We start from the raw sequence: 27,432 nt of genomic DNA on the forward strand, positions 1-27,432 counted from the left end.
AGTGAATGAGAATTACGGTTCTGCTGGCTTGTGACGTGGTAACAAGGAAGTTAACCATAATAGCATTATTTTGAATAGCGTGAATTTATGACAGTGGACAATCGACACAGCCATTTTTAGTTTAAAATAGTTAGTTGAAGAGATGCTTCTTTGCTTCATTTTCTTTTTGTTGGATTAGATTTCACTCAGGCTAAGCTTTGGTGGACCGGTGTGAACACAAGCCACATGGCAGCTGCAATGAACCTCATTAGCTAGAAATGTTGTGGGTTTAGGTTGAGAAAGATGAGCGTTTTCTTTCTGAGATGGCAACAAAAGAAAGAAAAAAAAACAAAAACCTGTGCAAATCTGCATACTGAAGTTTTACCAGATCAAGATAAGAATCACTTTCTTTCCATTAATAAACTTTACAAGATTTTAATTTTCACCAGATCCTAATCAGCCATCACAGACTGACAGATTGTCTTGGTTGGCAGTGTGATAGCTTATCCAGAATTAAGCCAAAACAGTGTGAGTATGAAAATGCAGCAATATTTCACAAATTTCCTCTGTGCTTGATGATTTTGTTTCTCTTAAATTTTGCCTGAGTATCTCTTTGTATCACAGTCAGAATAAATTACAACCATTGCACAATCATAAAATATAAATATGGTAAGTACTACAACGTAAAAAAAAGTAAAAAAAAGACTACCTGGGGTGCTGAAGATCGATTTTGATCGCTCTGCTGCGAATTTCACAAGTCTACACAACTTTTTTTTTTTCTTAACCAAAAATTAAACATTTTCATCCATAATCTACCTAAAATGGGATTCCAGGCAACTGACTGGTTTGAATTTCTGGGGTTTGCTATATCAATCAAATCCAACCACTCTGATGCTTCCTCTCATCACGAAAAGCTTGGTTTTGGGCCTGTATGGGTGATATGACCGACTTCAAGGTTTCAGTGCCAGCAACTGTACAGCGTTCAACAAGCTCCTGTCCTTAGATATAACTATCAACTTCATACATTTTCCAGGATGCTTCATAACGCACTCTAAGCCTGAAAATATAGGCAGTGCGGTGCAAGTATCCCCTATGTCAAGGGTTGACAAATAAAAAGCAGCACTTTACACAAGCCACGTACAGTTTCTATGGTAACCTGCAGTTTGACACAGGACCCGATCAATGGATAAATAATTATAATGATAGGGCAATAAATAAGAAGCCCACCGATTTTTACAGATATAGATTTTTCTTTATTTGAATTCGTTCCATCACCGTATCCAGTTCTTGCAGCAGTTACTTGTGAGGGAGGAATGACGTAATGGGCCAAGACAAGTGTATTTCATTTACAACCCTGCAGCCGGATCCAGCAATATAGAAGAACAAAATCAACTTTGAGGTTTCACCATTTTGTCTCTTACATACAAACAGTACATATATACTTGTACGTACATCTTCAACATGTGGAGAAAAAAAAAACAAAAAATAAAAACACACATCCAATCAAACTGAAATCCAGCTCAGACGGCATGCTAAATGCAAGTACTGATTCAGTACACAACCACACATAACATATGCACGGTCACGTGCATACTAACAGTAACACAAACGCACTGTATTTCTTTATACGCAAGAACACATTTTATACAGACACACCAAACCTAATCTTTTTTTTTCCCTCCCTCTGATTTTTGGGTGTGTACACATGCACACACACACGCACGCACATACAAACACACCAAATTAGAGCAACATGCGGCTTATGGTTAACACTGCAGGACCAAGCTTCTGACCCGTTACACAGTCTGTATTGAGGCTTTCCTTTTTTTGTTACTTTTTAGCCATTTCCAAAAACAGCATCACAACAATTGGTCTTGGACATGGAGAATACATATGTCTCATTATTGTCCAAGAACAAGAAAAAAAACAAAAACAAAACCCCACACACACACTCACACACACACACACACACACACACACACACACACACACACACAAAGCCAAAAGAAAGAGAGGAAAAAAAAAAAGCTAGCATTAAAACTTAAAATTAAGCCGCCATAGCAGCAATTTCAATGAAATTAAAAGCCTTATTCTTTTGTGTGTACAAAAAAACACGAGTGACTCCACAAGTAATACAGATGATGTGAATGAGGGAGAATGCAAAACTGTAAACAAACTTTTTTCTTAATTACAGTATGTATAAAAATATAATATTTACTGTGTAATCCCCCCCCGACCCCCCGCAACAGTTGGAAGCAGCAATAGAGACAGAACATAATGTGCGTACTCCCTAAAGAAAATGTGTCTGAACTTTATAAAGTTTTTGACTGACAACAAACTCACTAGTAGTGACTGGAATAAACTGTTTTGTTACACAATGTTCATAATACAATTTATATGGTACTTTTTCCTCACTTTTTGCAGTGTGAGCAAAAATGCATAATAAGACAACTTCCATCCTTCGAATATTTGGTCATTTGGGAGTGTGTGTATGTGTGTGAAAAGGATGTGCTTGTTTCCAGAAAGTTTTGGGGAAAGTGAATGAAAAATATTCACTCCCTTTGCTAAAATCGAACCTCCAAAGCCTGGCAAGGAGACGCTTTCAACATTTCGCAGCGTTGACGTTTGCAGCTGTGTATGCACAAAGCAGAATATTGGAGAGGGACAAGTTGTCAAGTTATCTGTCCCCAGATAAATTAAGGTTTTGAGAAGAAAAACATCGGTCTGTAAAATTGAGAATGTTGGAAAGGAACAGAATCTTGAGCTGTCCGTATTTCAGTCCACCTCCACGTGCAGGCAAATATATGCATTTCTGTATCCCCTGAATTCCAGTGAAAATATTCTGCAGGTATGCAACAGTGCTTCAGGGCTCGTACAAATCTCCCTTCAGATGGGTTGCATTTTGTTGAGGGTTCTTGCACTCCTGCATCGGAGGCTCTTGACTGTCGCACAATGGAACTACAGACAGGTGATAAATAAAAAAGAAACAACATAAAGTGTCTTAGTACGGTTTTTAAGCCACCACAGCAGCTTCATTGCACCTTGGCATGGGTTACACTCATCTCTAGAACTCCAGACGACTCCAAATACGAAATTTTCTCATTTGGTGTTTTGATAATGGTGGGGGAGATTGGTCAGCAATGCCAATTCTTCATATCTCAGGTCTTGATCTGTTATCTGAAGGCATGTGATTCATGTCCTTGTGCACGCTGGACTGCACGATGATCCTGGAAGAGGGCAATGCCATCAGGCCTTTCCTTTAATTAATGGCCCATCCGTAGCTTCGCGAGAGAGGAGCTAATTCCAAGTACCAAAATTGTTGCAGTATCCTAGATGTCCTCATGCGGTTGTGCTGATGGTGGAAAATCTATTCGTATTCCAGGAACTTTTTGTGGTAAAATAAAAGGTAGCTGTGGGGAGATAACAGCAGCACAGGGTCAGGGCTCAGCATCACTAATAATTCATCGGTAACTAGCTGTTCTGAAGACTACTTTAAGTCATTTACGAAGCCCTGCAGAGGCCACAGAGTAAACTTACATCTTGGAGACACAAAGTAGTAACAGCGGTAGAAGAATAAATATTTTTTGGAAGAAAAATAATGTGAGAATGATCCAGTCTCTTGGCTACATATAAAATTTCTAACCATCTCTCTTGAGCAACAGCAGTACAGCAGAACTCCATAGGGATAAATCAGTTCAACTAATGGATGAAAGTACAGAGAAGCGATACTTATATAAGGAATATGTTTGCCTCGCAAATGATTATGTGACCTGTTTGACCCCACGCTACTAGATTTATAAGGATGCCTTAGAACTGTGTATGTATAGAGTAGATTATCATTCCCTGGTACCTGTTAAAGCTGAGTGTTTGTCACATCTATGGTGTGAATGTCTCAGTTTGAACCTCTGTGGCTCTCTTTTTGCTGAGTGAGTTGCAGAATATTGCAGAGAGAGGAAATTGTTGGCAGGGTGAGGAGTTACTTTGGGTTGCGAGCGACTCACCCCTCACTGTCAAGCACATCCTTGATGCTAGCCTTTGTGATGATGGCGTCGTCACATTTGAACCACTGGTCCTTGTGCTGCCGGATGAAGGTGGTATAATGGCCGCTCTCAAGCGTCCCCTGGTGGTTAACTACAGCAAATAGGCTGTATCTGAGTGAGAGACATGGAAAGGTAAAACCAACAGCTCAGTCTTTGTGAAGGACCAAGGTATGTGATACGTCTTGAAATTACTAACACCTTGGATACAGATTGACTACTGGTATCAAATTGTTGTTGATGAAATGTAACATAAATTGGCCAGCTTCAATAGAAAGGTTGGAATAGTGAAATAGTTTGTTGTTGTGTCCAAGGCAAAATTGGGAAAAAAAATTGGAAATAAGAGGCAAAAGTGAGAAGCGATGTTTTTTAATTTCCTGTTTTTTCTTGGCCAGGTTTTAGTTCAAAACTGTGATAAAAGGCTCCCATTTTTTCACTATATTACCTAGAAACCTGCAGAGTTGCGCTGTTGATGGAAATATGACACAGATGTTTTCAAGACTAAACAGCTTTCACATAATTTTTGCTATCAGTTAATAATTTATCCTTTATTAACCTCTCATGGGGAAATTCATTCCCTGCAATTAACCCATCATAGATGAACCATGAGCAGGAGGCTGCCGTCCGTCAGCGCCAGGGGAGCAGTTTGGGGTTTATCTCTTTAAAAGGACAAAAGCAATTCCAAGTCAGAATTCTAGCAAGAGATCTGGTACTTTCCTTGCCGGACAGATCAGAATAAATTAAGCACAGCGATGCTGGAAGTATTGAGGTGGTAAATGTAGATAATAAAGGAAAGAAGAATATCAAAGTGGATTCATGGTGAAAGACAGGAGGTGATAAATGAGTCGAACCACACGCATATATTTTGGCTTGTCCTTAACAAAGTCTATTTTGGAAGGAGGTTTTTGATGCCCTCAAAGGTGTTTTCCAATGGGACATTCCACAAAACCCTGCAACTGCATTACTAGGAGCAAACCCTGTGGGTATAGACAGAAAGGATGAGAAATACCTCCTCAACATATCGCTAACAGCAGCGTTAAGACATAACTATCAGGCGTTAAAAACCAAATCCAAAAAGGACAGGGACATATACCAGATGGAGAATAATACATATTCATTAAGACTTTAGAAGCCTATTTTTACTAAAAGATGGGCACCTGTCATGTCTGTGCTAATACAATGAGGCTGGACTCAAGGAATTTTGGACTTGCATTGGACAGAAGACACCCTTTTAGATGACCTATGTGGAGTGGGTTTTTATGATTCCCACCCCTCCTTTTTTTTTCTACACCCCTGATATTTCCCATTATCATGTCATCTCATTATATGTTGTACATGTACCTGTCATATTTATGTTGAGAAAAACAAAATAAAACATGAGTTTTCAGTAGGGCCAGCCATGATGATGATGCACTTCAAATCAAATAGAAACATTTGATACTGGTTCAGATTTTTACTTACTCATTTGTACTAATGCTTGGAAAAAGATGCAAGGCAAAAAAAAATAAAGGCTCACCATTCCTCAATGTCCTTGTTCAAATGTGAAGTAAACAATAAACTCCAATATCAAGAAAATAGCAGGAACTTTGAAATTGGTTTACATCTATTTACCTCACCTTAACATTTGCTTTGTTTTTCTTATTTCCTGTGACAGTGACTATCACTAATGTGGCTACAGTTTTATCACACTTGTAATAAACACTTGATATTCTGTATTCGAGTGTTTCACAGGGTTAAATCAAAACTGTTTACTTGTTGTCATTGTTGAAAGGCTCCACAGACTGCTGGTACTGCCCATTCATCCTGCTCTCTTTGCTGAAACACATACAAGAAAAAAAAAACAACTATTATTGAAATAATGACAAGTACAGATGAGGTGGAATACAAAAGTTTAACAAGGTGGCATGTTTTTGCTCTGGCTTTTTGCTTTTTAAACCAGATATCCTTTACTTTTTGGAATAGTACACACATTTTTTGTTTTTTGGTCACACTCCCACAAAATAAAGGTCAGCCATATCAAACCGACATATGCCCCTGATTTCGTGACTGAAACATATTTATAGTTTTTTTTCCAGAAAAAAAAAAAGTCTCTCCATTTATTCAAAGTTGTTCAAACTTACTTTGCTGTCTTCTCTTTTTCAAGCTGAGTACTTCTAGTCCTCATTTGGATTGTGCTCACCTTGAGGCCATGAAAGGGGTCATGTCCAGCTCCAAGGGGAAGGAGACATAAGTTGTGATCTTCCTCCGTAGTTTGGCTGAATGCTCGAACCTCTGGGTTCAAAAAAACAGAAAGTTGTGGAAATGCAACCCTAAAAATGAGTGCAATACTCGAAATCGTCTGGAGATTTTTGCCTCCGCCGATGACTGAAAACCGACCATTCAAATTGCACCAACTGTACATCAAATTGTTACCTTGAGGTGAAAACAGGCCACAATGGGCAGCTTCTTCATTGTCAGCTGCTTGGTAGACTCTTGGTAACTATGGCAACCGCTGCACTTGATCTTTGCACTGCTGCCAAGGTGCTCTGGTCGGGTGAACCTGCACAAGATGAGATTAAATGTGCCTTTGGGGTTACTTCAAAACAGGTGGTTCTCCCTGACCTCTTGAGTCTAGTTAATTTGGAAACCACACGAAATAGTCTCAGGGAGCCAAACAAACATTAATATCTTTGTGTTTCTTTACCGCTTTTGAAAGAATTGTGTGTGCATATTATGGGAACAGTTTTCCCTTTCTGTGTTTGGACTGCTTTGCATGAATGGTGAAGGCAAAAAAATAAAATATAAATTCACACAATTGATCACATTTATGAAATCCCTCTAAACTGAAGCCTCCGACTTAATCTAGCTATGATCTTTAGCTCAGCCTCAATAAGTGTCTGAAAAATGCTCTACCCTTGGAGATGCTGGCATTTTTCGGTCATGGAGTTCTTCAGGGTTTCATTCACGGCCCTTTCGAGGTACAAACTAAATGGCAAAACATGCATTATAATGTATATTCCCACTGATAATTTTACTGGTGGATGTAAATATCCTACCCAACAATCTACACTGGTATGTCAACAAAAGGAAATTAGTCAAGGCTGGATGCCCAATATGTATTTTAGTGACTCAAAAACTGAGATTAATATAATTTATCAGGTCTCCCGCAGTAGCTTTGAGAGTATCTCTGTTTCTTGAACTACATTCGTCTTATGAAAGGGCTTGCTTTGGTATGGTTACAGATCATTTGTAAAATGCTTTGTCTAAGGTAGGAAGATCGAGTCTTGGATTAAGCTACTGGTGTAGACTTTATAGCCAAGTAAGTTTTCAGTACTGGGACACATTAAGCATAACAACAGTTGGAGTTGGCATTAGAAATGCTGTCTTGACATCTGTGAACAGGGGGCGTCTCCTGTGTTAAGGTTGTTCAAACTTCTCATTAATTTTAACTTATTATCCATGAAATTCAGAGTAGAACTCATGCTTGTAACAATTGTAGATGTAATGTCTTGACTGGGCAAGTTATATTTTCCAAGATCAGCACTTAGCTTAATTGGCACATTTATCACAGATCAAATAAGTCTCTTTTCACTGAAGGTCATCCATGCTTTTAATATCCACTTTATTCAACAAAAATCTGCAGAACACTAAATCCTTTCAAGCTTTTCTTCCAGAGGTCTCCAAATCACAACAGTGGTTGATTCCCTCCATTGTTAACATCTGATGTATGATTGATTTTCAGGTGCGTGAAAGCCTTGCACAGTTGAGCTCCAGCTTACATCTGTAATCTGCTAACTCCCGACAAGCCTGATCACTGTCAAGAGACTGTGTCAGGCTATTGACTCCTGCTGGTTGGAAAATCTTACCTTGTCTCGAAATATTGACATTAAGCCCTGAGGTTTTAAACACCCTGACAGTATCATCTTGAAAACTTCAGATTTCAATATCCCTCTTAAATAAATCTAACCAAGTCACAATTTGTTAAATGCCTTATCTTTTAGAAATAAAACAAAAATAAGCATTTTTAAATCAGATTTAAATCAAGCCTTTTAAGTATCAGAGAATTGGACTAAACTGTGTGTGCATGTATGTGTGCGTGTGTACACAAACACACACACACACACACACACACATTTGTGTGTGTATATTACATGTGTGTATATATATATGTGCATATGTGTATATATATTATATTTATTATATGTATTATATATATTATATGTGTATATATTTGCTATATTTGAGTTAAAATGTGCTGTTTAAATGTCCCCTTCATTTTTTTTGCATTGTATATTGTCCTGAAATGTTTCTGCTGATAACATGCTGCATTTATCTTTCATTTATCTTTATCATATAATGACGAAAGTGCACCTGTGGTTTACCCCAAAACATTATGAAATCCAGTAAATGCTTCTATTGGGACAACTTTTTCACTCATCTTCTTTTTAATGTTCATAAATGTAACATTCACATTTTGGCACAAAAGTCTTAATTACATTATTACTCAAGCCTCGAGGCTTGTCTGTGATATTTGCCTTTCTGTCAAGTGGCTGTTTAATGGCATTGGGCACAGAAACTGTATTTTTCTGGCAACATGACAGTGAGACCTATTTCTGTTCAAATATTTCCCCATTGTGCATCTTGAAATAGCTACATCACTTTTCTGCATTGAAGCTTGTGTCTCAGTTGAAGTTCCTTCTGGGCTTTTTGTTATGTTCTTGCCACCTGCTAGTTGCAGATATAATATTTTTTTTTGGTTTGTATGAGTATGTTACGCATCAAACTATGCAACAGCCCTGACTATCACTTTTGAATCTTATATAACTCATTAATTCATTATCTATACTGATTATCCTTCACTCAGGTTTGCAGGGGTACTGGAGCCTATCCCAGTTGGGCGAGAGGTGGGGGTACATCCTGGACCAGTTGCCAGTCCATCACGGAGCCAAATATAGAGACAAACAACCATTCATTCTCCCATTCACATGTCTGGGCAATTTACCGCAATGCGTTTGGACTGTCTGGGGACACCGGAGAACCCTGAGGAAACCCACGCAGATATGGGGAGAAAATGCAAACTTCACACAAAAAGGCCCACGGTCGAACTCGAACCAGGGATCATCTCGCTGTGCCGCCCTCTTATATAATTCTCGTGAATAATTCAAATTTTTCTTGCAAAGCTCATGCTTTAAATTTTTTGCAGAATTTTATTCAGATTTTATTTGGGTCGATTGGATCGTTAACTGTACGGCTTCGGTTATTATGATTAGAGGACATGTACAAACTGACTCATAGTCCACTACCTCCGTAGGCAGTCTGTGAGTGTTGTGGCTCCACTTGTGTGGCTCTCTCCATTAAGAACTGAGCCGTCACCTCCAGGACTGAGGGGCCAGAAGGGGGTGGAGGAGCCTGGTAGGTCGAGACTGATGTCCCAGAATGGGTCTATGGTGGTTGAGACGCCACTGAAAACGGAAAAACACATAAGCACAAATGTGAGGTGGTGAGCTTCATATATCTATACGCAGGAGATCACATATGTATGTTTGACAAAAGCTTTTCCGTTTCTTCCTCACCACACCTAATAATTCAACCAGGCAGACATTCTGAGTAGAGCAAGAGAAAGACAAGAACTAAAGCAAACAAATGTTTACAGACAAAGACGATAGTCCAGATTAGTACTGGCGGTTAGATATAAAGCACACATAAGTGGAATACATGAACGTCAAGACAATGACGCATCATGAGGGCTCCTCTTAAAGTGCATACTTCTACAATAAAAGGCCTTCTTCTGAGTGCTCATAATTTGTCTAGATGTTGTGAAAAGGGATATTCTTGACTTCATTGAGGAAAGAATTCAGCATTCGTGTACAATGGTTGTGTTCTGCGGTCTGCCAGGCTTTTTTTTTTTTTGTGTTGTTGAGCTGGCCAGTACATTCCTTTGTTTCAATAAAGTCCCAAATTGTTTGGTTTTGGCCATTCTTAAAATGAAGGTTTGCTTTGTTCCATTCTAATGTTGTCTTACCTCATTCGAACAGACACCTCTTTGGTTTTCATAAAGACATTTCAGGTGAGGAGCTGGAAATTAAAAGCAGACCTGTTATCTGCTTCATTTTTTCATGTATTCTGAGAAGACCACAAACCGCCATGAAGCCGCTTGCTCATCGCCTGTCCCATTACTGTTGAGACTGGAAATAAGACGCTCTACAAAAATGTCTGGAAATTCACAAATATTATTTTTGTGGAACAGTAATTAAAAGGTCTAGAGTTCTATCCCATTTGACTATTTTACTATTTTCAAGGCACAGAAAATAAAGGCACGATTATAAACGTGTGCTTGCTGTCCAAATATCTGTGAACCTGACAACATGTCATTTGCTCTGATCAAAAAGTTGTGTTTTAAAGAACTTATTTATTGTGATTTGTGACATTTCTCCACTGAAAGAATAAGATGCATCATCAGACTGTGAATCTGCTATCAAGGTCTCTTGGAGTCCGTAGCAGCCGATAACTATTATTATCATTCCACAGTAGGCTGAAAAATTATTTTACTAATTTATACTTTCTGAATTTTACTGCTAATTAACAAGTGAACTCATTTTACACTCGGCCCCAGTTTTTTTTGAGTTTGCTTTAATCTGAGATTTTGTACGCCCTATTCCTTTGGGGAAACTGGAGGATGCAAGAAATTCACGGTCTCAAAACACTCTCAATACCTTGTTTTCATTATTTGCTTCTGCAGAGTTGGGCTTGGCACATGAGGTCGATTGACTCAAACACATCAGCATGGAGTTACAGTTTGTAACAATTTTTTTTTAAAGGATCCACCAAAATTCCCCTGCCAGGAATGTATCTGGATTGAGTGGAAAATTGTGAAAATAATACCAGTATATGCAGACATGTAAACAGGCAGAGTGAGATCTCTATCAAAATAACTTTAGAAAAATGCGCAATAGTTGTGACAGTTATGACTACATCTGCCTTGTTACATCTGCCACATAAATGCATTAAATAGGATTCTACTCAGATACATTACATTAGATTGAATAGACGATCAGTTGTATTAATTTCTAACAGCTTTTGAGGTTAATATTTTTTCAGTATTACTTGCTTATTTTCAGATCTATTCTGCAGTTCTGTTTTGATGAACTCGGGTTGTCTTGCTAAAACTTCTCAAAATATGAATCATCAAAGATGCAGTAGACCTAAAGATACAGATATTCTGTTTTTGTTTTCACAGAGCTGGAGACAAAATATTTTTGCAAATTAAAACTTTAGCTCTGCAATGACAATAAAACAACATTTTAATGTAATTTACCCACATATGGTTCACGTTTCTTAAAATTTGTAGGAAAAAAAAATATAATAACAATTCAATGATTATTTGTTAGAATTTGAAACTTAAGGTGTTATGACAGCACAAAGTACAGAGTGCCTCCCTTCTTTTATAGATGCAGTACACTTAAAACCATAGTGATGGATGATCCTGTAGGGTTAGTCCTAAGAGCAGTTCATAAGTGAAGGCATGGTGAGCTGTTAAAACACATCCAGATTATGCCTGAAATGTTAGGATTAAACTTTTTCTCATTTCTGTTGTTTTAATCAGACTTGAGTAAACTATGCGTGTCAGACCAAAGCTGAAATACTCTTTGCCCAACAGGTGGAGCTGTGGATCCACTGTGGGCGAGTGTGTGGCATGAAAGGGTTTTCGTCTTACTGCAGTGCTGTGTGTGAGTGCATATATGTGCGCGCATGTGTCGGTGCAATTGAGTGGTACAATATGTGAATGATGGTGTGAGGAGGCATGCAGGCTCACATTGGGGCAAGAAATTTGTGGAATGACACAGAATGGAGACAGACAAGCGAAGTAGATCACTGTCAAACTTCTGCTTGCACAAGAAAGATACACACAAACTCGTACAAACTCACAGTGGCGCGCACACACGCACACTTACTGGCAGACTTGACAGGTGACGTCAGACTGCAGACCCCCTGTGAAGATTTGGTCGATGATGCAGTTACAATGGTTTGGGTTGTTGGCTTTCTTCCCATTGTCATCTGTGTGGGTAAGAGCACACAGTGAAGGAGAAGCTGAACATAAACGATCACAATAATAGCAAGTCGCTCCTCTTCCATCTCTCTTGTACCTCACTGGTTTCCTCTTTTATTTCTGGTAGATGGTTAATTTTTTCCTGAGCCTAATTGTTTTCTCTCTTTTTTTTTCAATAAATGGTTTAATATTGCCGATGACAAAATATATTAAAAAAAACATCAATGGAAGAAGGCAGAGGGAGGAAGCCTGATATTGACTGATCACCGTCTCTTCTTGTGTCCCTTTAAATTCCACCCAGGCTTTTACAGCGATAACTGGAGAGCCTTTTCCTGTGAGATTTCATTTAGTGTATAGTGGTATTATTTTGTTGACCCTAAGGGTCCATGTGAGAGTCAGCGTTTTATTTTCTAACTGCTCCCGATGAGATGAGTGCATGAAGCCCTGGTGAGGAAAAAACAAAAAAGGCACCCAGTGTCTTTGCTCACAGCACAGCTAGTTTAACTTCTCATTCTTTATGGAAAAGTAGCTGGTGTCAGCACTGTGGCTTTTCAGACACCCAAAGACATTAAAATGATTAAAACAAAAATGAATATATTCATAGAGGACTTTCCATCGCTGCTGTACAAGCAAGAATGAACAAGAGTAAACAACTGTTTGATCCAAGGTCAAAACTATGGAACTACAAGCACAAGATACACACTTACCCAATGTCCCATAGACTTAACACGTAAAAGGGAGAGCAGTAAAGTAAAGAGTATTGGGCCTATTTATACCCAATACTCAATACCCATATTTGGGACCTGTCACCCTGGTTACAAGCAATACGGATGGGAAGCTTGTTCCTACTGTGCCTGTTTAGCCCAAATTAAAAAAGAGAAAGGAAAGCCAATTTGTAGGAGCACAATGCAGCCACTCAAACAGAAGGGTTACTTAAGGCCTCAGAGGGAAGCACTTTGTCTGATTAGAAGATGATATGTTGTATCATTAGTCATCCAGTGACACACTGTGTATTCACTCCACTCACTGTATGATTACATTGTGAGTACTTTGTTATTGAATCGTGGGAATTTTTTTAGTTCGTCACATGATCCGAGCTAATGGAGTCGACAAAGATTGAAGATGAAGGCAATTTCAAGGTCTTTTTCTGCATGTGTCTGACCTTTGCAGTGTCTGTGTAGGACATCCAACGCAGCAATGAGGAACTCATGAGCATCCTGCTGCTCGTAGCCGGCCAGGTGGCGGGCATGAGTCCACACCAGGTGCAGAAGGCGGAATGGAATGTGTGGTGAACGGTGGCCTGAGTAGAACTTGAAAGCAAAGAGAATTTGTATGACAGAGAGAAAATGTTTTTTTTTATGTCAATCTTTAATTTCCACTCATCGATACAATTTGTACAAAACAAACAAACAAAAAAAAAACAGAAATATTACCTCCTGGAAGAGTTGTGACATCTCACACACTAAGCAGGAGTTGCTCTGCATCTCGCATTTGTGTCGGTCGGACAGGAAGAAGTCACGCAGCAGAGGGGTGTGTGTCAGTGCCTGAACAATGCAGTTCATGAAGCACGTGTTGCCCAGGTTTATCAGACCCCGCAGGCCTGAGAGTAAATACAAAAAGAGAGAACAGGGACGCGTAAATGAGAAATGGAGAGAAGTAAGTAGCTCAAGATTCTTTTTTTTCCCCTCCGCTGCTGCAGTGCTGACGGTCAACATGACACACACACCCACACACACATTAGTATAGTTGTGTCCCTGACGCAATGCTGGACACACAGGGAAACCCTTGTTAGATTAAAGCAGACCACACCACACACAGAGGATGGAAGAGGTGCAAAGATAGACGAAGGGAGTAAGACAGAGGAGGGAGAGGAAGGCAGAAGGAGGGAGGGACGGTGCTCACAGATGAGCAACGAAGCTGATAATAGACAGTGCCAGGGATGTTAATGGTGCAAGAGAAGATCCCTGCAGGCTGCTACAAGGTGTTAAAACATATTTCAGCTCTCCTTGCTCCCACACAATACCAGAAATCCATGCTTTAACACTTCTTGTTGTTCTAAAAACACTTCTGTTGCTTCCCACCAAGAACAGCTGATTATTTGCGAGGCTGTCCCACCAGCACAATGTATAGAGTTGTTGAGATCTCAATTACTGCTGTTTGTTGTGCAGATAATCAATTTATCCATTAATCAAACCTGGAACATACTTCGTACCATTAAATACATGGCCGGAATATTCAATATGAAGAATGACAACAAAAATATTTCAATCAATTTTAAAGTGCAGTTTTAATAACTTGTTTGAGATTTAGATGGTTATTCCTGCAGAAAATAACATTTTTTGTTTCTTACATGTAAAGCCGCCAGAAGCTAGGTATCCAGTTTTCATTTAGCTAAGGCTCGGCAGCCACAAATGGACAAACCGCCATCTTCATGCTTCAATTCGATCCTTCTTCATTCACTGTTTCTTTTGCTACATTAATTTCAATGTCTACTGCGAGTAACTTATGATAAACAGACCTTCCCAAAACCAGCTAGAAGAGTATTCTGTCTTACTGTGTACACCTGAGATCAGAACATCCTTGGAGGTGGCCATCCAGGACGGCGGAAAGAGCAAGACATCCCGACAGAATTTATGAGGAGACGCGGAAGAGGACCGAAGTAACAGAGGAAGACAACTGGGTCACGCCAACAGAGACCGATGAACAACAAGTTTTGCATGTGTGCACAAAGATGAAAATGTATGCATTTCATCTCTGCATGACACTACTTTTTCACTTCCATTGGAGATAACGTTAGCCTAATTCATAAGACAAGCCTTTTTGATGTTGGGTCCTTGTCCTTGGGAAGAATCCATATTGAAAACAACAGTTTTATGGATCCAATTCCGAAAGAGAAAGCTATGAAAATCTACAAGCTGTGTCTAATATTACCATCTTCTCATATTCCCCTGAGGTGTTCCTATATGGTGTCACTGTGGTGGAATGGCTCTTCCCTGATTCATTGTTGCCATAGTAGCAACCTGGCAGTCATTAAGAAGCAACCCTTTAAAAGCATCTTCTCACCAACAATAATATAGAAGACCAGCATCAAGGACACGTTTATAAAAATTCTAGTGATGTAGTAAAGTTATTCCCATAGACAGGATGTACAATCTAGTATTTCCTCCGCATGTGTAATCTACTTGTCGCAGCAGTCATCCTGGGTGAGGGGATCAATCAACTTGTAGTTTGTGCAATTCCGTTGAAAAAAAAGATCAATAGACAAGCAATGCAGTTGCTGAAAGAGTTTGTAAGATATTTTGGTCGTAGAAAACTATGATTATAGTTTAATTCCTCCTGCACATTGCTCCTGTATGAATCACAGCGTGTCAAACATGAGGGTGTGTCTCCGATCGAGAATTTGTTGCTGGCCGCAAATGCAAGCAAAGCATTATGGCCAGCACAGAGCACAAGGAGAGGGGAAAAAAGGCAAAGATGAGTCAGGACAGAATAGCGAAAATAATTGATACGAAATAATTGCTGGAATTTTCTCAGTCACATTGAAAATGGTGTGCAAAATCTCCAAAGTATATCTGTCTAACAGTATAGCTGTCTAAAATGCTATATTTAAAAATGGGATTCACTTCCAATCAGAAGCAATGACAACTGGGAATTGCAGAAAATGCGTTTGAGGTACCCTTGAAATACATTCACTTCATAGAGCAAAAAGTAAACATTTTTTATTGAATGCCGTCATGTATGAATGCTGACCAATTGTACAGTTGGAGGTGATTCTCCTCCTCTTGGGGTTATGGCGGAGGAGCTCCAGCTCCCTCTTGGTCGGTTCCCATGTTGAGTACTTCTCACCTATGCCTTGAAACACACATAGGCAGACAAACTCTTACATTTAATGAAATCTATACGGTGACAATAACAGAGTATTGTAAAAAAAAAACACAACAGCAATTCCACCGTGTATACTATTGATGGTTAAAAAAATGCTCTCACACCTTGTAACTTCCAGGCTTTCCTTTGTTCCTCTTTGGCAATCTGTTCCATGTCTTTGTCATAAATGTAGTCTTGGCACATGAAGCAGTAAATACCCCCATACAGCAGGTCAATAGCTGGAAAGTCAGACAAGGAGAGAGACAGTAAGTGAAAAACAAGGATATGCTTGTGGAAGAGGTTATATTCAAAAGAGAGGGCTACTCTTTCTCTGCTACTCTTTCCTGCTTGTTGGAGGAGAAGGAAGGGCTCCGTTGCGACAAATGGCATGCATTCGACAGCTAACTACTTTAACTGAGGATTTTTCCTATTCAAAGCAAAGCAAAAAGCATGGTATTTTTAAACCATATTTTCCTGCACAAGACAACCCATAGTGCTTTAGAGAAAGAAAAAAAGGGGCCATGTTGCTATGGTGCTGCGGTACCAGGGCTTATCTACTGTTATATCTGTTATCAGTTCACACTATGCAGTAACGACAGAGGGGCCCAGAGATGGAAAAAGCAAAGTAGAGTCATAGGGTGACAAGAACAATCTGTCAAACTGCAGTCCCTCAATGTCACACACTAACTTAAATGCTCATACAAGCTTAACCAATACTGTCCTTCCAGTCTCATTCCCATCGCTCCTTACCTGCTGAATACCCTTCAGCTACCTGTTTGCTGTTGTCATGACAACCTCCCCATGAGCTATTCCAGACTGACACTATCATCCACTGAAGGTATGAACAAGTTAGTGAGCTGAGGGCCGAGGGATAAGAAGGGCTGAAGTGGGAAGGGATGATGAAAATGCAGTCGTAGAAAAGACACAAAGTAAATGGGTCTGGTGATTTTACCACTCTACATATCAAGAGGCTTGGCGGGTAACAGTAAGGAGGATGAGAGTTAAAAAAGAAAAACAGAAAGCATATGAGTATGACGTATGTTTGCAAACAACATTCACATGTAGAGTCACATCTCAGAATCTGGTAACTTGACAAAGTTGAGTTTTAAGAGTGAAAAAAGAAGGGAGGGGGAGAATATAAAGGAGAGGGAGGAGAAGAGAAGGGCTGGGTTTAATGGAGGGTAATTCCACCGGGTTTTGTTAAAGACATCTTAATTACCTCCTCAACAGTCTGCTGAGATCTGCCCCCCGCCCACCCCCTCTTTTTCTCACTATTTTTTGCAGCATTTAATGCAGCAGCTAACCTAATTAGACTCACAATCATGCTTCCTGGGAAACACACACACACACCAGAGGGGGTCTTCCTGAGCCAAGAGATAAAGCAGAGTGGAGGCTTCATATAAATAAAAAATAAAATAAAATAAAAACTGGCAGATTCTCAACATCTGCCAAAGCCAGCCTTTGTCATGGGCACCCGGAGTGTCTTTGCTACGGCAGAGTGCTCCTCCAAACACTGCAGCATAACATACTTCATTTAAAGCTCAAACTGCGTAATTCTATTATGTAGAGAATCTGACAGAAGGCTACTGGGTAAAGAGCTGGTATTGTAATATATTTAGAATACAAAGGCCCTGTTCAGAGCTGGAAGATTAATGTGCGTGATCTAATCTGAAGTGGCGGCTCTGCGTACGTGAATTCACACCTAGTTTTAAAATGCATCTTCCACCTGCAAGGCTGCACGTGAAACCCAGCTTACCTCCCTGCTGAATATGCATAAAAACAGGCACATAATTTCCATTTGCTACAACAAGCTATAACAAGCGATACATAAGGGTACACTGCAAATATTGTGAGAATACATTTTTTTCCCACTGATCGCGCATAACGATTTGAATCTACAATTTTTTGAGGGGGGATATGTGAATGGGTGATTTTGTTGAGTGCAGAGAAATACAGATGCAAAAGTAAATCAGCTCAAAGCTTAGCTAGACTTTCCACAAGCGAGAAAATGTCTCTCTGTGCTATCCATTAAGCTTCTTGTAACTGAAATCCACAATGTCAGCCCTCACCCAGAGATACCTCTCCCCTGCAAATACAAATACAGACTTTTGTAAAAATTATTATTTCAGTGCTACCTGGAATGGCAATGTCACTTTGATATCAGTTGATTAGGTAGTCATCACATTTATATTCACACAAGTAAATGAATGTACCAACATGTGGCCCGGATCGTCTGTGAACATGCCAGTCTGAGTGATCAGATTGGTCCGTGATGCAGTATGTTCACACCTGCCAGTTGACCACTTGCATGCTAATGCCAGGTCTGGAACAGACTCCCTGCTGAAATTAGTGTGAAAGTATGTAAATGTGCTTAAGTATGAAAGGAGGCAGCCACCACGGCAGGCTTCGGTCCCTGTTCATTAGTAAGTTCTCTGATGCATACATTTCCTCTAATAGGCTACAAGAGGCCACATACACAGGTGATGTTCAAATCCAACTCCAAGCCTGGCACTTTGGCTAAGTTGCAATTAAGCTGCACTAGATTTCCTAAAAGCTTTTTCTGTCACGGTTATTTCGGTTGATCGAAATGCATCACAATCTTTTCAAGGCACCGGACTTAGCACTGCATTTCACTAAGCCGGAGCGGAAGTTTGACATTACCAGAAACCTAGACTGAATTGCATGCAGTCGCACAAAGCTCTATCTTCACGAACCATTCAGCTGTATAATGAGCACCATAAAATGCCTTTATTTCTGTGTTTTGTTTTGCTGGAATAATTAATTTAGACGGTTTATGATATTAATGGTGTTCAAACTGGGTGCATCAATGAACCCTCAAAATACTCCTGCTTAAACCGTCCTGTAAAATCCCACCAATTCAGCGTGTGTCAAAGTGCAAACGTACCTAGGTTATGCCTTTTGCTCTTGGCATGCTCGTGGATGTGTTTTTTGGCAAAGCAGGCAAAGAAGACGCAGTAGAGGCAGGAGTGGAGTCTGCTGAGGTGGGCACCACACATGTGGCAGATACAGGACTTGGCCTTGAGGAGAAAGGGGGGGGACAAAAGAGAAGCTGGTGTTAATGAAGAGAAATGATTATCATAATAGTTTTGCCGATGAAAACATACCAAATTTCAAACTGATGTGTCAGTAAGAATAACAGTCATTTTTTGGCTGGATACTCGGTTATGCATTGGTCTAAAAAAAATTAAAACAAAGTAACAAAAATGAAAAAGGCTAATTAAGCTTCATGGATTAATTGAAACTATTTTGTGAACATAACATGAAAGGGGTCATGTGAGGTGACACTTCCTAAGAATGGGATTTAAGACATATTGTGAGTTACCACTCAAGCCTGATATAGCTCATTATAGAAGCACATTGTTTCAGTTTTCAAGCCTAAAGCTCTGCTCTTTTCAGTATCACAGTTTTTCAATCAGCAGACAACAGTTGTCAGCTTAAACACCGTCCTTAATCAAGGCTGGCAATTGGAAATTGATATTTATATAGTTTAAACAATCGACATTCCAATACACACCATTGTTTGACATTTTGAAATGCTTTGTTTTTGACAACCTCCTAATTGAGTAGTTTTTGAGAATATGGATTGTTGTGTGCATGTGTGCATTTGAAAATCAGCAGGGAACAACTCAATAAGGAATTAACCACCTGGAAAATGACAAAAAAAAAAAACGTTAACAAGACAACTCTCTTCATTTTCTTTTAAGAGACCCAGAATGAGCAGTGAGATAATTGCTAGACAAAAATGGAATTACACAATATCGGCCACAACAGTCCTTTTTTGAGTTGTAGTTTGCTCTTTCGCTATAAGTTTGCCTCAACTCACAGACGTAACAAATAAAAATAAACAAAAAAAATCCTTTTTTCAGCCTCTTGATTGAGACACGAAATCACTATTGGAGAGTTGAAGCAAACCAAGCAGTGTGCATTACTGTGTGTCTGCAAGTGAGATGTACGAAAGAATCAGTGCAGCTAATTGTATGCAGCCCAGAGTGGCATTTTGTGTTTTACTTAGTGAACCATCGTTTGCTTATTTTTCCCTCCTCCACTATAATAGCTAAAGAGACCTGCGGCAATCTTGTAAGGTTCATGCCAAAGTGTAAATCTAAAGTCATTAATTATTAAATGCTCTTCCTATGCATTCCATTTGGCAGTTATGATATAAATATGAGAAGAGATAGGCAAGCCTGTGGAAGGACTGCAGAATGCAACAGTTCAAAAGTATGCAGATGAGATATACTTGCATATCATTGAGCATATATTAACATGAGGAGGTGAGTTTGACCTGGGGGGAGGAAAGCAAGAAAGATAAAAGAAGACAAGGAATTTAAAAAAAATGATATGACATGGAGGGATAAAGAAAACCAATATAGAAGGCGACAACCAAACCTGTGATGCTGGTCTGATGCTACATTTCAAAGTTAATTTGATAAGATGAGAGTTAATCTGTCACATGGCAGATCTTGGCAACTGGACTGTGCTGCTTCAGTTCTGATGAAGCCTCTGGGATGAATATTCTGATTGAACTGAAGAAGCCACTCGGACGAGAGTCGAAACTCAACAAAGTCCAGCTGATGTGATAAGATATTAATACGACAGAGCAGAACCTTCACGGACATACATGTCAGAGGGTTGCCAAACTGAAATTCCATTTTCCCTTCCTTGGGGGTATATACACACCGGTCCAAAGGCATTCTCGACAGTGTGACAACTTTTGTAATAAAGTCTCCATAATTCCCTACAATGAATATGAGAAGAATTTATCCGGACATGATTGAAGTGCAAAGTTTTACAACCAGTCCAAGGGGTTTAACAAATTATTCAATGAACCACTTAGAAAGATCTCATTTCCATAGGCTCAAAGGTAATTACATTCTAAAAGTCAGAAGAAAATCCTTTGCAGCAAGTGACTGAAAGACATAATGATCACCAGGCACCTTCTATTCAAGTTGCTGGCTGTTGGTAAACCTTTCTGTGGTTGCTTTGCTGTCTTCTGTGACAGAAGACAAAGATGGTGACTGACTATTGAGGAGTTTCCCATTTATTAGGCTTGAGGAAGTCATAAGTTGATTTCAATGAATGTTCTCAGCTCCTCTCAAATCATGTAGCAGCAAAATACTGCGGAACTATGGTCTTGTTTGAGTCATCCTACGGCTTCACATCATCTATGAACCCGTGAGATAACATCCAACTGAGGCCATAAATGCCCATGTGTGAAACGGCTTACAGATGTCACCCAAGTCCATCTTTTATGTGGCTGATAGCGTCTAGTTTCTTTTGAGCCTCTAAAAGATGAGGAAAAAGTGTGTAAAAATGACAGTAATCCCTAAACTGCAAGTGGATTTCTTTCAAAAACATTAAAGGCCTTGATTACTTAATTTCAATGCATTCTGGTGATGTGTGGCGGGGAATTACAAACTGTGTGGGAATGTTGTCTTGGGAAGACAAAGACCAGAGAAATATTGCTGAAAATGATAAGAAAAGGTTTGATGTTGGTTTGACAAGATCTGGTTCATCGTTGCTGCAATTTTGAAGGAAACCAGTGAAATTGTGCTGTGATTGATTATATATATATGTTTTTTTTATTTTAGGATGATACCTTATTAATCCCCATTGGGGAAATTTGAGAAATTTTCAGTGAAAACTTGCCCCCACTAAGGCAAGACCATGGATACACATGAGTAAAGCACAGGACCCCAATTGAATAGAATAGAATGTGCCTTGAAATCTTCTCAAAGTGGGGACATTTCAATAATTTCAATATTTTGAATGGTTGCTATGGTAGCTATATCACATGACGGTAAAGCAAATACTTTTTAATCACTCAATTGATTAGCTTTCCATGTATATATTGAATACTTGATACTGATTTTAACAAAAATTGAGGCTATCAACTCATAAATGAAAGGCTTACTTGGGTAAAGTAAATTCATTAACAATCTCAAATTAAATTAATTATGCCCTCAAGCAAATGTGGGAAAAAAAAAATCAAGAGAAACGACTTGTCAACAAATCTTATCAAATCCCCTCCAGATTAAGCAGGTGATGGAAGGTCAAGGATCAATAAATTATTCCAAGAAATAGTTACGAAACAATTCATGAGGGATACTAAACCTAAAAAAGCTACCAATTAATAGACCAAGAATAAATCAAAAAACACAGATCTGTATTCAAGTCACACGGAGACCTCCATAAATAAGTGCTTAGACAGCACATGAATTATAAAATAGCATCAATATGAAACCATCCCTCCTCAGCTATTCTTCCAGCTGTGAGTGTTACAGTACGCATATGTAATTCTCCCGCTCCCCGAAGACACTGTATTCATGCAGGGATTTATATATGCCTTTGTATCGGTTCATCCTCTACTGTGCTGCCCAGGCCAGTTAAGCTGAGTGAACTGAGAGCAAGCACTCCCAATCAACAGATGAATACTAATTTGAACTCAAACAAATCAATGACAATCCTTCCAGTTCATGCAAAGAGCCTCAGAACCAGGGTTTGCTAAATAGATGAATACATATGGCCTATACTCATATTGTATGTTTCTTTCAGTAACACACATTTTATGATGAAATTTGGCCACTATTTTTTTTTCCAGTAATCTAATTTCAGTGGTAAATTGGGCTGTTTGTTATGCTTCGGATCAACACATCCAATAAAATTATCAAGAAAATATTGATAATTACAGGAAAATGACAGAGAAAGAATATGAGAATAAGGAATAAAACATTTTCAAACAATCTCACATTGTTGGTGTTACTAAGTGCATATTATTTTGCAGCTTCACACAGCTGATGCTGCACGAAGCCTATCACAGTCATTTAAATGAAAATGTACAGGGGGACACATTTGTATTCAGATGAGACATTCTTGACATACATACATGCACAAACAAATATAATAAATGCACATATGTATTGCATATGGTTCAGATATGTAGTGGAAGTCTGGTGTGTTCAGTTGTGGTGCTTTGCCTCTAAACGGTGAGGTCGCACAGTCTTCCAACACCCTGCAAACACCCAGCACTGTGGCCATGTCATATTTCTCCGAGCTTGCAATGTTGGTGACGAGCCATCTGCCGGCAGGATGTTATGTGAGACGGGCAGTGGAGGGTAATGGGCTGGAAAGATCCTGGTTAGTAAGTGAGGACATTATCACACTGAGATCCAAATGCAACAGCATCTGTCTCATTCAGTGAAAGGGAAAGCCTGCATCCAATGGAGGTGTCGAGATAGGTGAATTAAAGGGCCATTCAGTCCAGGAGGAAAGCATTACAGCACATGATTTATAGCCTACATAAGAATGAGTATGTTGGTCTAACTGGATGCATGTGTGAATTGCATAATTTCAGGAAGATAAAACACCGGTAACATTAGCATATCTGGCCTTTTCTCATGATTTGTTGTGTTTTGTGAAGGAAATAAAGTAGTAGTAACTGAAAAAGAGAAAGGAGAGCTGCAGGATTTTCAGCCATAAAAAGCAGGCATCGTCCAATTAAAGAAACAGTGCTGGGCTTGACCAATTCTGCGTGTCAGAGCAAATCTACATGCGTATTGTTAAAAAAACGGACCTAGGAACATTACCGGTGGATAACCAAAGCATTAACACCACCCCAGCTGCTGGTAGCAGTAGTTGACTCAACTAACGACGAGTATTTTAATCATCCTTCTGTCTCCTGCCAACCACAGTTTACAATGTGCTGGACCACCTACACAATGATTCCATCCCGTTGTGCTATACTGAGTAGCGGCGGTAGTGCTGGCACAGGCTGACAGAGGACAGCCCTAACGGGACTTAAAAGAAAATTACAGCTGAATCTGCTGCCGAGCTCAAAGGGAGACTGTCTTAGCGGGTGCAAGCACCATGAAATACAATCAGTCGATTAAGAATGGGTATCGGCAGGGATAGGATTCATACGATATTGCAGGTACTCATGGCACAATGATTCTACTGGTCTGACATGTTCTTTATTGATTCGAATAAATGACAAAATATAATTTCATATATACACACACACACACACACATATGAATACATATACAAACACACAAACACACGAATACATATACAAACATACATATATGTATAACACACACACACACACACACACACACACACACACACACACACACACACACACACACACACACACACACACACACACACACACACACACACACACACACACAGAGCTATGTGGATGGCTGTGGCTATGTGGATAAACTATAGTTTGAGTATACAAGATGTCTACTGCAAGCTGACAGACTGCACAAATGTACAAACGAGAGAAATTATTTGAATAAAATATACAAAACTCAATGTCTTTAAACAATATGGAGTTGATGTTCCTGTCCAGTTGTCTGTAGATGAAATCTACTTAAATAGGTGAAAGAAAAATATGTGCATGGCATTCACTTTGATTAAGGTTTCATTTGCCATCTGTTAAGCCTCCTTGCATGGCCTTGATGGCAAATTATCTGATGTCAATCTTAAATAACAATCACCTGCTCAGCTATGACGCAGTACAAATCTTCATAGGTAAATGTCACATATATTACACTTGACTTTAAGGTAACTTTTGTGTGTGTCAAAAACTGAATCATAATATTACTGTTAAATAAACTGTTACTTTAATATTTTCCCCTCATTTCCCTTTACACCATAGTACAGACACATTATTTAATTTTTTATCAGAATGGTAACAAACAGACCTTCTGACATCACACTGACAGGCTACATAGCTAACTGCTGAAAACTATTCATTATATATTATATAGAAAAATTAGTAAAGTAACATGACCACTAATTTATCGCTATTGCAATTTTACAGTCAATGTCAATTACAGAAATCCAGTAACAGTCCAGCTGCTACATGAATGCATGCCGCTAGAACTGATGAGAATTGGAGGTGTAAAATTCCAATATTTTGGAATATTTGGTAAAAGTTGTGCATCCCTACTAACTAATAAACCATGGTACATAGCATAAGTGCAGAGCATTCAAATGATCATAAGAACTGTGACAAAAAAATAATCTGGTATTGGTCAAAGGTTTAAGGCTAGTTAGGATAATTAGCATCTAAGGCTGGCACAAACCAAGACACTGCAAAGAGTAAATTCAGAATGATTGTTTTAAAAGGTCATTTTGAATCTTGTTCTTGGTTTTCCTGTCTTCTCCACCGAAAATCCACAATGTGACTTCTTCATCCAGTCGCCAGAAATACACCCGGATTGGCATGTTTACTTTAGCAATTTGAATTTATACTCCGACATCCTCATCTTGTTCAACAACTAATACATGAATGCAGATAAACCACAAAGCACAGACAACAGACTGGTTGCAAGATCCCATTTCTGCTATAGGATTTTGCCTCTTTGCACCAGCGCATTTTACCTGCAATCAACCAAAGCCCACTCACTGCGACTGGTCAATACTATTCAGACTACAAGCACAAGGCTCCTGGTTCCAATATCTTGTCCTTCGCCTGTGGATTCCACACTGACAACCAGCTATCAGTTTGTGGAGTCTGAACTTTGTGTGCCCGACAATTGGAGAGATGATCAAACTTCTCACGAATGCATTTCAAGAGATCTTCAAAGGATGCAATATTTTTCTTGAAGGGCTGCGTGATACACAGCACTTGATTTTCTGCTCTGTAAGACTGGAAAATCTGGTTATATACATGGCAATGCCCACTCCCCTGGAGGCAAATCATGCAGCAAAAGCCTGATACTACTCCAGGTATTAACAAACTGAAGCATGTGCGTGGATTGCACATAAAACTGATGGAGATCAATAGCCCTCTTCATCAAAGAACATGCTGAAATATTTGTGACTGAACAATGAGAAGTGAATTAAAAACAAACCAAAAAAAAAAGCTGCCAGCTGCAGGGGGTTCTGTGAGGAAAACTGAGCCGTGATCAATAAAAATGTGGTGCCATCAGGAGGAGACACAGCAGGGATGTTAAATCCCGCTGCCAGCCTTGTCTGCTCTGAGGGTGGGGTGGGGGCAGAAGCAACGAAATACAATTATGGCACGGAAAGAACTTGAAAATATTTACACTGCTCGAACCTCTGTAACGCACTGCAGATCCACTCATTGTTATGGGCATCAATAATAATTATATATAAAAGAGAGACAACAAAAAGGGGGAGGGAGGATCGAAGGGGGAGGGGGGGGCCGGACAGCAGAAAGGCTGTTTGAAAAAAAAAGGCAGTGATCAAACGCTTTCAGCTTGACCCTTTCTGTTTCGGTTGATGATCGCAGAGGAGATTTATGACAGCTTAGTTAATTTTGAACGTACGGACGTGCAGCTTAGTGGGGAAATACCGCCGTGTGATAATGCTGCGGTCTGCTGAAGGGAAGTGGAGCAACTGAGGGCGCAATGCCAATGCAAACAGATGCACATCAGCTCTCCGGCGTTTTTATGCGGTTTCTGTATTTGAAGTGCACTACGGTCGACTGGAGGGGGTTGCTAAAAGGGACCCGTTTTGACTGTTGTTTTCAGTCGGTCAGTTTGACGTTTTGTGGACGTTACCGACACTTCACAAGCTTTTTTTGAGCGTCGATCGTGGTCTAATTTGCAGGAGGCAGTTTGGCATTCAGTGGGTCGGACGTTGCGTTGTGTGAGAGGGGCTGTCCACGCACCTGGGCCATCACGCACACGCAAACACACACATACACATACACCAAGCCACACACGCTGGCTTCCGTTATTTAGGTGAGGTCACTCGCTACACAGTCACTTGTTACCTTGCGTTTTCTGGTCTCGGCTGAACCGCTCCATACAAAACACTGATAAATAACTCTCAGGTTCTGTTTCCAATTGTCCACTTTGAAGCCGTTGACATGGGGGCAGCCTGCGGGACTCATGATAGTCACAGCATCCGGTTCTGCCGTTCCTCTGTGCGACGAAACGGTTCAAAAGCCTCAACGCAGACCCAGTCCAAACGGGCTGGCTGGCTGGCTAGCTCGCCAGGTTCGTTATCCACCAATTGCTGCGTTCTGGCTAACTGGACATGTCCTGGTTGCAGTTGCGGCAACACGTATAGCAGCAACCATCGATACAATTATTTCAATAAAACGGTAGAAGATATAACATATTACTCGTGCATTCAAACCCGGGAAAGCGCCGTGGACGCAGTTCCACCACATTCGCTGAATTATATGTTAGCAAGCTGGCTAAAGTTGGTTAGCGTTGGAATTTCAACAGTGGCTTACACGATGAGTCTCCCGAAGCCCCGCCCACTCCACTGACAGACCAATTGGGAGCGGGTGCTGCGCATGATTGGCGGATGTCAACTCTCTTTCTGCGGTCGGTTCCCGCCCTCATGAGGTGGGTTCAGCCCAGTGATTGGTGACATTTTCCAGCAAACAACATCCGCCTGTGTGAGAACGAACATTGGCTAAGGCATAAATCAGCTTCATTGTATCAATCAAGGACGACACAAACTCACAATCAAGACCGGAAAGCGATTCGAACCCATTTCGCAGAATACACACGC

At 39.9% G+C, this 27,432-nt stretch overlaps 1 protein-coding gene across 1 annotated transcript; it reads right to left on the reverse strand.

Annotated features, from left to right (window-relative positions):
* Positions 1–1,209: 1,209 nt before the first annotated feature.
* On the reverse strand, positions 1,210–27,137 carry usp22 (ubiquitin specific peptidase 22). The gene is made up of 13 exons (XM_086140500.1): positions 26,681–27,137; positions 18,812–18,944; positions 16,032–16,145; positions 15,793–15,894; positions 13,476–13,642; positions 13,205–13,352; positions 11,948–12,050; positions 9,299–9,457; positions 6,429–6,555; positions 6,196–6,287; positions 5,769–5,831; positions 3,981–4,130; positions 1,210–3,389 (listed from the first exon to the last, which is right to left on the reverse strand). Exons 1-13 carry the CDS (start codon positions 26,798–26,800, stop codon positions 3,347–3,349), a joined length of 1,521 nt encoding a protein of 506 aa, XP_085996626.1. The 5' UTR covers positions 26,801–27,137; the 3' UTR covers positions 1,210–3,346.
* Positions 27,138–27,432: the final 295 nt, after the last annotated feature.

This window comes from Fistularia commersonii, chromosome 33, assembly GCF_037954325.1.
Source record: "Fistularia commersonii isolate RoL2024-O1a breed Wild chromosome 33, RoL_Fcom_v1.0, whole genome shotgun sequence".
NCBI lineage: Eukaryota > Metazoa > Chordata > Actinopteri > Syngnathiformes > Fistulariidae > Fistularia > Fistularia commersonii.

Bases quoted from the DNA above. Each gene is read 5' to 3' on its own strand.
- usp22 (XM_086140500.1), bottom strand. From the start codon at position 26,800: ATGAGTCCCGCAGGCTGCCCCCATGTCAACGGCTTCAAAGTGGACAAT. The intron at 13,643-15,792 runs GTCAGCATTCAT...ATTTACTCTCAG, and splicing joins CACCTCCAACTGTACAATTG to GCCTGCGGGGTCTGATAAAC. The intron at 4,131-5,768 runs GTAAACAGTTTT...TCTCTCACTCAG, and splicing joins CCTTTCAACAATGACAACAA to ATACAGCCTATTTGCTGTAG.